At 44.0% G+C, this 14,038-nt stretch overlaps 1 protein-coding gene across 1 annotated transcript in view; it reads right to left on the reverse strand.

The window, feature by feature from the left end:
* AR (androgen receptor) overlaps positions 1–14,038 on the reverse strand; it is an 835,795-nt gene that overhangs the window by 383,928 nt on the left and 437,829 nt on the right. Inside the window, exon 2 of the mRNA XM_044306429.1 lies at positions 13,019–13,170. Coding sequence (XP_044162364.1) covers positions 13,019–13,170 — 152 coding nt within the window. The remainder of the gene's footprint in view (positions 1–13,018; positions 13,171–14,038) is intronic.

Here is a 14,038-nt window from a genome sequence, read left to right on the forward strand (position 1 = left end):
GCCACCAGTGGCACTCATATCTGGTGTCATAGTAGATTACATAAAAAAAACACAGCAATTTTGACTATAATATAATTGCAGTTAGTTGCCTGCAAGCGTGTGTGTGAGGCCTACAAAGTGTACTGTGCCAACTACTGCCAGTGCACAGTGCCACCAGTGCCACTCATATCTGGTGTCACAGTAGATTACATTTAAAAAAAAAAAACAGCAATGTTGACTGTAATATAATTGCAGTTAGTTGCCTGCAAGCGTGTGTGTCAGGCCTACACACACGCTTGCAGGCAACTAACTGCAATTATATTATAGTCAAAATTGCTGTACTGTGCCAACTACTGCCAGTGCGCAGTGCCACTCATATTTGGTGTCATAGTAGATTAGATTTACAAAAAAAATAAACAGCAACTTTGACTGTAATATAATTGTAGTTAGTTGCCTGCAAGCGTGTGTGTCAGGCCTACAGCGTGTACTGTGCCAACTACTGCCAGTGCACAGTGCCACCAGTGCCACTCATATCTGGTGTCACAGTAGATTACATAAAAAAAAAACACAGCAATTTTGACTGTAATATAATTGCAGTTAGTTGCCTGCAAGCGTGTGTGTCAGGCCTACAGTGTGTACTGTGCCAACTACTGCCAGTGCACAGTGCCACCACTCATATCTGGTGTCACAGTAGCTTGCACGCATAGTACAACTAATAAAAAAAAAATGACAGGCAGAAGCAGGCCACCACGCAGGGGCCGCCATTGTCGTGGTCCTGTGATTTCATTTGGCCCTAGGATAATGCCCAGTGTTCAGAGGCCATGTACCCTGAACTCGAAAAGTTCTGAGGACATAGTTGACTGGCTAACGCAGGACACCTAATCTTCTACAGCTTCCGCTCGAAACCTTGATGCACCATCCTCCTCCAGCTCAGCTTCGGGCACCTCTCAAGTTACCACTCGCCCGCCTGCTGCCACCACCAACTCTAGCACCACAGCTGCTTCACTTGATCTGTCAGAGGAGTTATTTACACATCAGTTGGAAGAAATGAGTGATGCACAACCATTATTGCAAGAGGGTGTAAATAACAGGGCTATGTCTCAGTCAGGCAGCATTACACACATGGACATACAGTGTTATGATGATGATGTTGTACCCGCTGCTGCTTCCCTTGCTGAGTTGTCAGATACAAGTGAAGCGGTTGACGATGACGATGTGTCTGTGGATGTCACGTGGGTGCCCGCTCGAAGAGAAGAAGAACAGGGGGAAAGTTCAGATGGGGAGACAGAGAGGAGGAGGAGACGAGTTGGAAGCAGGGGGAGGTCGTCGCAAGGAGCTAGTGGCACAGTCAGAAAGCATGTATCGGAACCCGGGGTCAGCCAGACAGCACGCCAATCAACGCATGCTGTTGCCACAACCAGAATGCCGTCATTGCAAAGCTCAGCGGTGTAGCATTTTTTGTGTGTGTCTGCCTCTGATAACAGCAATGCCATGTGCAACCTGTGCCAAAATAAACAGAGTCGTGGGAAGTCCAACACCCACCTAGGTACAACTGCTTTGCGAAGACACATGATCTCACATCACAAACACATGAAGACGAGTACAAGCAGCACACAAACTCAAAGCCACAATCCTCCTCCTGGTCCAGCATCTTCAGCCACGTCAAACACTGCTGTCCTCCTTGCCCCCTCTCAAGCAGGTGAAAGTAATCCTCCTACTACCACGACCATGCTGGCAAGGACAGGACGCTTTACAGACGTGTTGTTAATGGAGGACATGCAGAGCTTTTTAAGTCCTACGCATTGCCACAGCCCTTCGGGGTCCAACCTTAGAGAACGACTCGACTGACAGGTAGCAGACTACCTTGCCTTAACTGCAGATATCAACACTCTGAGGAGCGATAAGCCCCTTGACTACTGGGTGTGCAGGCTTGACCTGTGGCCCGAGCTATCCCAATTTGCGACAGAACTTCTGGCCTGCCCCGCTTCAAGTGTCCTGTCAGAAAGGACCTTCAGTGCAGCAGGAGGTATTGTCACTGAGAAGAGAAGTCGCCTAGGTCAAAAAAGTCTAGATCACCTTTATTAAAATGAATGAGGCATGGATCCCAAAGGGACTGACAGTGGGAGATACATTTGACTAAAAAAGACCTGATGAGATGAGATGCCTTGGGCTAAAAATGGTCCACACGCTGCTGTATTTTATCTCTGCATGCCGGATGACTTGCGTGACTTTTCCACCACCAACTAGGGTTCAAGCCACAATGTTTTAGTGCACTTTCTGCCTGGAAAACATAAATTTTTCCGGCCGCTGGTGCTGCACTGTGGCTGCAAAAATAATCGTGATCGTTACCTTGTTGTGGTGAAGGGGCTTGCATATCACAACGAAGCGATCACCTCTATGAGTGTGTTGGCAATAGCAATAGTGTAACATCCCCGAATGATAAGGTTGTTGCTTCATTGTGAACAGACCAAAAGCGATCGGCTGGATAATTTTGCATAGAAAAAAAAAAAAACATTCATTTTCTTTGTGATCATCTAAGGTGATCATTAAAGCCTACTATGCCAACAATGGGCCCACACTGCAGAATCATTGTTTTCTCGGTCACTTAACTGTCACTGAACTACCTCAGCACGACCATAGGCTTTGAAAAACCGCCATTGCCTGCAATCTCCCAAACGTGCGCAAGAGCACAGTCATCATTACACCAAGATTGACGCATAGAGGAATAAAATGTATGTCATGAGTGTGTCAACTATTGACAACTCTTAGCGGTTGTCTAAAATCTATTCGATACACGTCTCCTGATAGGGGACATAACAGGGATTAAACTGATAGGAATAGTACTACTTAACACACCACTCATATCTGGTGGCACAGTACATTGCACGGCGGACGCTCAGTGCCCCAAATTGGAAGTAGGAGGATGAACCAAGCATCCTTTTCCATCTCCCGTTCCTAAAATCTATTCCATAGACCGGCCCCTGATAGGGGACATAACAGGGATTAAACTGATAGGAATAGTACTATTTAACATACCACTCATATAGGGTAGCACAGTACATTGCACGACACACGCGCAGTGCCGCCCCAAATTGGAAGTAGCAGGACTAACCAAGCATCTTTTTCCATCTCCCGGTTCCTAAAATCTATTCCATACACGTCCCCTGATAGGGGACGTAACAGGGATTGAACTGATAGGAATAGTACTACTTAACATACCACTCATATTGGGATTGCACAGTACATTGCATCGGCCCCTGATAGGGGACAAAACAGAGATTCAAAAGAACAGATTTTTATTTTATTTTAAAAAAGAGGACAGCCTCTGAGGAGCTGGGTATTTTTTGGCCGCGTTACTGAACGCTCATGCACAATGGCTGTAGGCTCATGCGTCCTTTTGCGGAGGTGACAAACCTGGTCAGTCAAACCCAAGGCAACATCATCGACCTCATCCCATATGCGTTTTTTCTGGAGCGTGCCCTGCGAAGAGTGCTGGATCAGGCCGTAGATGAGCATGAAGAGTAAGAGTTGTGGTCACCATCATCACCAGAAGCAGCTTTGTCGTCGTCGATTGCTGGACCTGTGGCAATGCAGGAGTCTGAAGAAGAGGAGTCAGAGGAGGAAGGTGGCTTTGAGGAGGTGGAAGACCAACCACAGGCCTCCCAGGGGGCTTGTTGTCACCTTTCGGGGACCCTTGGTGTTGTACGTGGCTGGGTGGAGGAAGAGACCTTCAATGACGTCAGTGAGGACAAGGAACGGGACATGGCTAGCTTGGTATCCAACCTTGTGCAAATGGGGAGTTTGCGGTTGTGCAAATGGACTGTTTGCGGTTGTTTGCGGTGCGTTAAACGGGGAGTTTGGTCTGTCACTGTGAAGCGGGCATAACCCTTGCACTACCTGATCGATACAACATCATACCTGATCGTATACACACACTGGATGTTTTAAAGCACGTTATTCCAAACAATTTAGGAATGTTAGGTGATTTATGCCCTTTATGGATTAAAACTCGACTCGTGCGGCACCTGAGGGGTTAATTGTGCGATTCTCAGCCCCCTGTAAGAGATCGGGTGCTGCCAGGCAGCAGGGGGCAGTTATTTACACAGTTCTTAGTATATTCTAACTTGAAGCGTCCCCATCACTATGGGAACGCCTCTGTGTTAGTATATAATGTCGGATCTGAGTTTTCACGATCTAACTCAAATCCGATGGTATATTCTAACATAGAGGCGTTCCCATGGTGATGGGGACGCTTCAAGTTAAAATATACCATTGGATTGGAAAAAACTCTGATCCGATGGTATATTAATAGGGACTCCTGACTTTACATTGAAAGTCAATGAGGGACGGATCCGTTTGCAATTGCACCATATTGTGTCAACGTCAAACGGATCTGTCCCCATTGACTTGCATTGTAAGTCTAGACGGATCCGTTTGACTCCGCACGGCCAGGCCATCCGCATCCACTCAAAATGCATTGGGGCTGTACGGATCCGCTCGGGGCCGCTTGTGAGGAGTAGAGGTGGACTTTTTAAAGGCACAGTAACAGGTCTTTGAGAGCCAGAATTCTTGCTGTTTCTCAGGTGTTTAAATACTTATGTTCAGCAGTGCAAGACAAATACATTCTTTAACCTCCTCCCGTCACACTAACGCCGAAAGGCGTCATTTCTGCGGCGCTCCCAGGTCACACTAACGCCAATAGGCGTCATCTCGCGAGACGCGAGATTTCCTGTGAACGCGCGCACACAGGCGCGCGCGCTCACAGGAACGGAAGGTAAGCGAGTGGATCTCCAGCATGCCAGCGGCGATCGTTCGCTGGCAGGCTGGAGATCCGAATTTTTTAACCCCTAACAGGTATATTAGACGCTGTTTTCATAACAGCGTCTAATATACCTCCTACCTGGTCCTCTGGTGGTCCCTTTTGTTAGGATCGACCACCAGAGGACACAGGTAGGTCAGTAAAGTCGCACCAAACACTACACTACACTACACACACCCCCCCGTCACTTATTAACCCCTTATAAACCCCTGATCACCCATGATCACCCCATATAAACTCCCTGATCACCCCCCTGTCATTGATCACCCCCCTGTCAGGCTCCGTTCAGACGTCCGTATGATTTTTACGGATCCACGGATACATGGATCGGATCCGCAAAAAGCATACGGACGTCTGAATGGAGCCTTACAGGGGGGTGATCAATGACAGGCGGGTGATCACCTATATACACTCCCTGAGCACCCCCTGTCATTGATCACCCCCCTGTCATTGATCACTCCCCTGTAAGGCTCCATTCAGACGTCCGCATGATTTTTACAAATCCATGGATACATGGATCGGATCCGCAAAACACATGCGGACGTCTGAATGGAGCCTTACAGGGGGTGATCAATGACATGCGGGTGATCACCCATATACACTCCCTGATCACCCCCCTGTCATTGATAACCCCCCTGTAAGGCTCCATTCAGACGTCCGCATGCGTTTTGTGGATCCGATCCATGTATCCATGGATCCGTAAAAAATCATGCGGATGTCTGAATGGAGCCTTACAGGGGGGGTGATCAGTGACAGGGGGGTGATCACCCTGATCACCCCCTGTCATTGATAACCCCCCTGTAAGGCTCCATTCAGACGTCAGCATGCGTTTTGTGGATCCGATCCATGGATCCGTAAAAAATCATGCGGATGTCTGAATGGAGCCTTACAGGGGGGGTGATCAGTGACAGGGGGGTGATTACCCTGATCACCCCCTGTCATTGATAACCCCCCTGTAAGGCTCCATTCAGACGTCCGCATGCGTTTTGTGGATCCGATCCATGTATCCATGGATCCGTAAAAAATCACGCGGATGTCTGAATGGAGCCTTACAGGGGGGGTGATCAGTGACAGGGGGGTGATTACCCTGATCACCCCCTGTCATTGATAACCCCCCTGTAAGGCTCCATTCAGACGTCAGCATGCGTTTTGTGGATCCGATCCATGGATCCGTAAAAAATCATGCGGATGTCTGAATGGAGCCTTACAGGGGGGGTGATCAGTGACAGGGGGGTGATTACCCTGATCACCCCCTGTCATTGATAACCCCCCTGTAAGGCTCCATTCAGACGTCCGCATGCGTTTTGTGGATCCGATCCATGTATCCATGGATCCGTAAAAAATCATGCGGATGTCTGAATGGAGCCTTACAGGGGGGGTGATCAGTGACAGGGGAGTGATCACCCTGATTACCCTGATCACCCCTGTCATTGATAACCCCCCTGTAAGGCTCCATTCAGACGTCCGCATGCGTTTTGTGGATCCGATCCATGTATCCATGGATCTGTAAAAAATCATGCAGATGTCTGAATGGAGCCTTACAGGGGGGGTGATCAGTGACAGGGGGGTGATCACCCTGATTACCCTGATCATCCCCTGTCATTGATAACCCCCCTGTAAGGCTCCATTCAGACGTCCGCATGCGTTTTGTGGATCCGATACATGTATCCATGGATCCGTAAAAAATCATGCGGATGTCTGAATGGAGCCTTACAGGGGGGGTGATCAGTGACAGGGGGGTGATCACCCTGATCACCCCCTGTCATTGATAACCCCCCTGTAAGGCTCCATTCAGACGTCCGCATGCGTTCTGTGGATCCGATACATGTATCCATGGATCCGTAAAAAATCATGCGGATGTCTGAATGGAGCCTTACAGGGGGGGTGATCAATGACAGGGGGGTGATCAGGGAGTCTATATGGGTGATCCCCCCCCCTGTCATTGATCCCCCCCCTGTCATTGATCACCCCCCTGTCATTGATCACCCCCCCCCCTGGTAAGGCTCCATTCAGACATTTTTTTTTGGCACAAGTTAGCGGAAATTTTTTGTTTGTTTTTGTTTTTGTTTTTTCTTACTAAGTCTCATATTCCACTAACTTGTGTCAAAAAATAAAATCTCACATGGACGCACCATACCCCTCACGGAATCCAAATGCGTAAACATTTTTAGACATTTATATTCCAGACTTCTTCTCACGCTTTAGGGCCCCTAAAAAGCCAGGGCAGTATAAATACCCCACATGTGACCCTATTTCGGAAAGAAGACACCCCAAGGTATTCCGTATGGGGCATATTGAGCCCATGAAAGATTGAAATTTTTGTCCTAAGTTAGCGGAAAGTGAGACTTTGTGAGAAAAAAACAAAAAAAAATCAATATCCGCTAACTTATGCAAAAAAAAAAAAAATTCTAGGAACTCGCCATGCCCCTCATTGAATACCTTGGGGTGTCTTCTTTCCAAAGTGGGGTCACATGTGGGGTATTTATACTGCCCTGGCTTTTTAGGGGCCCGAAAGTGTGAGAAGAAGTCTGGGATCCAAATGTCTAAAAATGCCCTCCTAAAAGGAATTTGGGCCCCTTTGCGCATCTAGGCTGCAAAAAAGTGTCACACATGTGGTATCGCCGTACTCAGGAGAAGTTGGGGAATGTGTTTTGGGGTGTCATTTTACATATACCCATGCTGGGTGAGAAAAATATCTTGGTCAAATGCCAACTTTGTATAAAAAAATTGGAAAAGTTGTCTTTTGCCAAGATATTTCTCTCACCCAGCATGGGTATATGTAAAATGACACCCCAAAACACATTGCCCAACTTCTCCTGAGTACGGCGATACCAGATGTGTGACACTTTTTTGCAGCCAAGGTGGGCAAAGGGGCACACATTCCAAAGAGCACCTTTCGGATTTCGCAGGCCATTTTTTACACATTTTGATTGCAAGGTACTTCTTACACATTTGGGCCCCTAAATTGCCAGGGCAGTATAACTACGCCACAAGTGACCCCATTTTGGAAAGAAGACACCCCAAGGTATTCCGTGAGGGGCACGGCGAGTTCCTAGAATTTTTTTTTTTTTGTCACAAGTTAGCGGAAAATGATGATTTTTCATTTTTTTTTCTTTTCTCCTTACAAAGTCTCATATTCCACTAACTTGCGACAAAAAATAAAAAATTCTAGGAACTCGCCATGCCCCTCACGGAATACCTTGGGGTGTCTTCTTTCCAAAATGGGGTCACTTGTGGCGTAGTTATACTGCCCTGGCAATTTAGGGGCCCAAATGTGTGAGAAGAACTTTGCAATCAAAATGTGTAAAAAATGGCCGGTGAAATCCGAAAGGTGCACTTTGGAATATGTGCCCCTTTGCCCACCTTGGCAGCAAAAAAGTGTGACACATCTGGTATCGCCGTACTCAGGAGAAGTTGGGGAATGTGTTTTGGGGTGCCATTTTACATATACCCATGCTGGGTGAGAAAAATATCTTGGTCAAATGCCAACTTTGTATAAAAAAATGGGAAAAGTTGTCTTTTGCTAAGATATTTCTCTCACCCAGCATGGGTATATGTAAAATGACACCCCAAAACACATTCCCCAACTTCTCCTGAGTACGGCGATACCAGATGTGTGACACTTTTTTGATGCCAAGGTGGGCAAAGGGGCACATATTCCAAAGTGCACCTTTCGGATTTCACCGGTCATTTTTTTACAGATTTTGATTGCAAAGTACTTCTCACACATTTGGGCCCCTAAATTGCCAGGGCAGTATAACTACGCCACAAGTGACCCCATTTTGGAAAGAAGACACCCCAAGGTATTCCGTGAGGGGCACGGCGAGTTCCTAGAATTTTTTATTTTTTGTCGCAAGTTAGTGGAATATGAGACTTTGTAAGGAAAAAAGAGAAAAAAAAAAAATCATCATTTTCCGCTAACTTGTGACAAAAAATAAAAAATTCTAGGAACTCGCCATGCCCCTCACGGAATACCTTGGGGTGTCTTCTTTCCAAAATGGGGTCACTTGTGGCGTAGTTATACTGCCCTGGCAATTTAGGGGCCCAAATGTGTGAGAAGTACCTTGCAATCAAAATGTGTAAAAAATGGCCTGCAAAATCTGAAAGGTGCCCTTTGGAATATGTGCCCCTTTGCCCACCTTGGCAGCAAAAAAGTGTGACACATCTGGTATCGCCGTACTCAGGAGAAGTTGGGGAATGTGTTTTGGGGTGTCATTTTACATATACCCATGCTGGGTGAGAGAAATATCTTGGCAAAAGACAACTTTTCCCATTTTTTTATACAAAGTTGGCATTTGACCAAGATATTTTTCTCACCCAGCATGGGTATATGTAAAATGACACCCCAAAACACATTCCCCAACTTCTCCTGAGTACGGCGATACCAGATGTGTCACACTTTTTTGCTGCCAAGGTGGGCAAAGGGGCACATATTCCAAAGTGCACCTTTTGGATTTCACCGGTCATTTTTTACACATTTTGATTGCAAAGTGCTTCTCACACATTTGGGCCCCTAAATTGCCAGGGCAGTATAACTACCCCACAAGTGACCCCATTTTGGAAAGAAGACACCCCAAGGTATTCCGTGAGGGGCATGGCAAGTTTTTAGAATTTGTTATTTTTTGTCGCAAGTTAGTGGAATATGAGACTTTGTAAGAAAAAATAAAAAAAATAAAATCATCATCATTTTCCGCTAACTTGTGACAAAAAATAAAAAGTTCTATGAACTCACTATGCCCATCAGTGAATACCTTAGGGTGTCTACTTTCCGAAATGGGGTCATTTGTGGGGTTTTTCTACTGTTTGGGCATTGTAGAACCTCAGAAAACATGACAAGTGCTCAGAAAGTCAGAGCTGCTTCAAAAAGCGGAAATTCAAATTTTTGTACCATAGTTTGTAAATGCTATAACTTTTACCCAAACCATTTTTTTTTTTTGCCCAAACATTTTTTTTTTATCAAAGACATGTAGAACAATAAATTTGGCGAAAAATGTATATATGGATGTCGTTTTTTTTGCAAAATTTTACAGCTGAAAGTGAAAAATGTCATTTTTTTGCAAAAAAATCGTTAAATTTCGATTAATAACAAAAAAAGTAAAAATGTCAGCGGCAATGAAATACCACCAAATGAAAGCTCTATTAGTGAGAAGAAAAGGAGGTAAAATTCATTTGGGTGGTAAGTTGCATGACCGAGCAATAAACCGCTAAAGTTGTGGAGTGCCGATTTGTAAAAAAGGGCCTGGTCACTAGGGGGGTATAAACCTGTGGTCCTTAAGTGGTTAAAAATCATACAATGTGATTTCCAGATTTTTTTTTATTTTGTCTCTGTATGGGAATGCACCTACAATGTGAATTTCAGACCCCTTCATGATTTCTAAGTGGGTGAACTTGCAAAATTGCAGGGTGTTCAAATACTTCTGTTCCTCACTGGATGTAGTTCTTTATAATTTTTAAAGGTTACAGCTGACCCCTCTTTTTGTCATGTATTGCCCTTTCTACAATATTTGTAAGACATGTGGGGTTTAATTTTATTTGTTTGTACTTGTTAACTCTAGAAATACATTTAACAATATACTTATCCAAAATAGATTTAAAGCTCTTCCATTTAGCATTAGTGTCATAATGTGACAATAGTTGCTCCAAGTCTATGTCCTGAAGTGCAGCTTCAACCCTGGGAAAGTTTTTAAAATTAAGTGTTTTGCCCTACCAACCTGAGTTTGTTCTTTACAGTTTGGTTGGATTATAATTATATTGTGTCACTGTTACCAAAGTTTTCATGGACAGTGACATTTCCCACAAGCTCTGCATTGTTAGAAATAAGATTGCATCTCTTAGAAAACCTTCAGTTTGCTAACGACAGATGTTAAAATTACTGGCCTATAGTTTCTGGGTTCTGTTTTTGACCCATATTGGCTCCACATTTGCTAAGCACCAATCCTGTGAAAAACTCCCTGTCAGTATAGAGTCCTTAAATATCAGAAATAAGGGTCTGGCTATGATACATGCGGTGTTTGCCACCTGGTCCTAACTATTTGTCTATTTTTATCTTTTTAAGATACCCCAGCACTTCTTTCTGGGTCAGACAGGCCACTTTTAATGGGAATTTTTTGTTTTGAAATGTTTCAAATAACAAATGTCAGGTTTCATGCACACAACCTGCAGTTTTTATTTTCATTTCTATGGAGCTAAGCACACATCCATATTTTTAATCAGGGTGGTACCTGCAGTTTTTATTTTCATTTCTATGGAGCTAAGCACACATCCATATTTTTTGCAGATCTGTGTAGCCATTCTACAAATTATGCAGCATGTCATATTTTTGTCCATATTGCGGACAAGAATCATTATATTGATGGGAATGAGAAAATTACCGAATGCACACTGAAGGTATCTGTATTTTGCATATTATGTTTTAGTAGACCAAAATACAGACACAGCCATGTGCATGAGGCAGCATTAGAAGCATAGTTATTTTTAGTTTTTTTATGAGAGATAATTTGTATATTTTTTTCCTAGAACAGCATTGTATGGTCTATAAGGCCCCTTTCACACGGGCGACTTTTCCGTGCGGGTGCGATCCGTGCGGCGAACGTATGGCACCCGCACTGAATCCTGACCCATTCATTTCTATGGGGCTGTGCACATGAGCGTTGTTTTTAACGCATCACTTGTACGTTCAGTGCAAATCGCAGCATGCTCTATAATGTCCGATTTTGACGTGACGCAGGCCCCATAGAAGTGAATGGGGTGTGTGAAAATCGGATGGCATCCGCAAGCAAGTACGGATGCCATGCGATTTGCACGCATGGTTGCTAGGAGACCATCGGGATGGAGACCCGATCATTATTATTTTCCCTTATAACATGGTTATAAGGGAAAATAATAGCATTCTGAATACAGAATGCATAGTAAACCAGCGCTAGAGGGGTTAAAATAAAATAAAAAATAATTTAACTCACCTTAGTCCACTTGTTCGCGAAGCCGGCATCTCCTTGTGTCTCCGCTGCTGATGAACAGGACCTGGGATGAGCTGCTCCATTAAATAGAGCTTAAGAACCTTCGATGACGTCACTCCGGTCATCACATGATCTTTTACCATGGTGAATCACCATGGTAAAAGATCATGTGACGTACCATGTGATGACCGGAGTGACGTCATCAAAGGTCCTTAACCGGTATTTAATGGAGCAGCTCATCCCAGGTCCTGTTCATCAGCAGCGGAGACACAAGGAGATGCCGGCTTCGCGAACAAGTGGACTAAGGTGAGTTAAATTATTTTTTATTTTATTTTAACCCCTCTAGCGCTGGTTTACTATGCATTCTGTATTCAGAATGCTATTATTTTCCCTTATAACCATGTTATAAGGGAAAATAATACAATCTTCAGAACATCAATCCCAAGCCCGAACTTCTATGAAGAAGTTCGGGTTTGGGTACCAAACATGCGCGATTTTTCTCACGCGAGTGCAACGCATGACAATGTTTTGCACTTGCGCAGAAAAAATCGCGCATTTTCCCGCAACGCACCCGGCTCTTAGCCGGGCCAAAAAAATGACGCCCGTGTGAAAGAGGCCTAAGACTCTTTACCTACTAGGCACTCTCCATATGTAGAAAAAGTACCCCTAAATGCAATCAAGAAATGCTAACCTTTTCTATAGAACTCACATAGCAATATGTTTCATGATTTAATTAATACATGTCAAGACAGACTCTGAAACCAGATAGAAGTGCTTCTAAACTGTAACCTATAGTATAGTATCCCAATATGTAAAAGCATATACAACTAGAAGACAGAAAAGTATATACAGTACATGTCTATAATACAGTATATTAGTGCCTCATAGCAGTCTTCATTTACTCTCTAGACACTGTACTTTTCCTATAGCTTCGCATTCTTCTGCTCAGACTGTATCGGTAACTGTACTTTTCCTATAGTTTTACATTCTTCTACACAGACTGTATCAGTAGCTTCTGCTTTGCTGCAAGAGGCAGCAAACTATGAAAATGAATCAGTTTACTGATTATGCAATTTGCCTGAAGCAATCTCCGCTTGGAAACTGCTTCTCAAAGTACTGTATCAAGTACAAATATGTACTTAGGTATTCTTAGAAGACTCTATGTTATTCTTATGAGGTCTACTTCTAATGCAATAAAATACAATTTGGTATCTTTGTTGTGAATACACACACATGTACAAAAAAAGAAAACATTTTCTTCTACCTTCAGCTGCTCTCTTGAAGAAGACTTTACAGCTACCACAAGTGAGGGCTCCATAGTGGCATCCAGATGCTTCATCTCCACAGATCAAGCAGGTCTTCTGTGGTGGGAAGTAATAGTCAATGGGTAGCAGGTGTTCTCTGCCTCCTTCCAGCCTAGAAAGTACACATAAAGGCAAATTATTCTGGGCAAGCCAGCCACATGCTATGATAAAAAATATACAAAGTGCAGCATTCATATAAAAAACTTTTTTTCATTGAAATTATTGTCATTGCAAGGACTGCTTTTTAAAGGGAATTTATCACCAGTTTTATTTTGCCCTTATTAAGGGCAAAGGGATAAAAACATCCTGCATGGCATGATAGATAAATATGTGGCTGTACAAGGCCACATTTAAAGAAAAAAACGAAATAATAGCACTTACATAACAATACAAAAAGTATATGTAGACTAAAACCTCATTCTGATATGATAAAATCAGCGATTCTCAGCCAATACATTTTGAACAAAACACATCTTTGCCAGCCTACCAGGGGAAGGTGATCTCAGTCAGGCAGGAACCTACTCTATTTGATACCTGTCACTATTCCATTGGGCATCTACATTCAGGAGAGCAGACCTTGCACATATTATCTGCTTCTAATTGTTATCTCCATGTGCATTAACGCATCCAATGACATGAAGAGCAAGCACAGCAATGTGTAACACTTAATCAAAGTAACCTGTGCAATAGGTGGGATAATAAAAATGCATTGAGAACAGCCACTCCTTGGGTGGGATAGTAGGAGTGAATTCAAACTTGGAGGCAGCTACATTTTCAAGTATATAATGTCTGTAGAATAGACTAGAAGATGTAGCCACCTCAAAGTTTGAAGCACAGCTTTTGTAACACCCCTTTGATCTGGGCACTCCTCTTTGATTGACAGGGCTATACAATCCAGCAAAGGGAGCGGGTACACAGATCAGAGGAGTGTTACAAAAGCAGTGCTCCAAGGGCTCTGGCCAGTCCCTCGGTGCATGATT

The sequence above is a fragment of the Bufo gargarizans genome, chromosome 9 (genome assembly GCF_014858855.1).
Source record: "Bufo gargarizans isolate SCDJY-AF-19 chromosome 9, ASM1485885v1, whole genome shotgun sequence".
NCBI classification, from domain to species: Eukaryota; Metazoa; Chordata; class Amphibia; order Anura; family Bufonidae; genus Bufo; species Bufo gargarizans.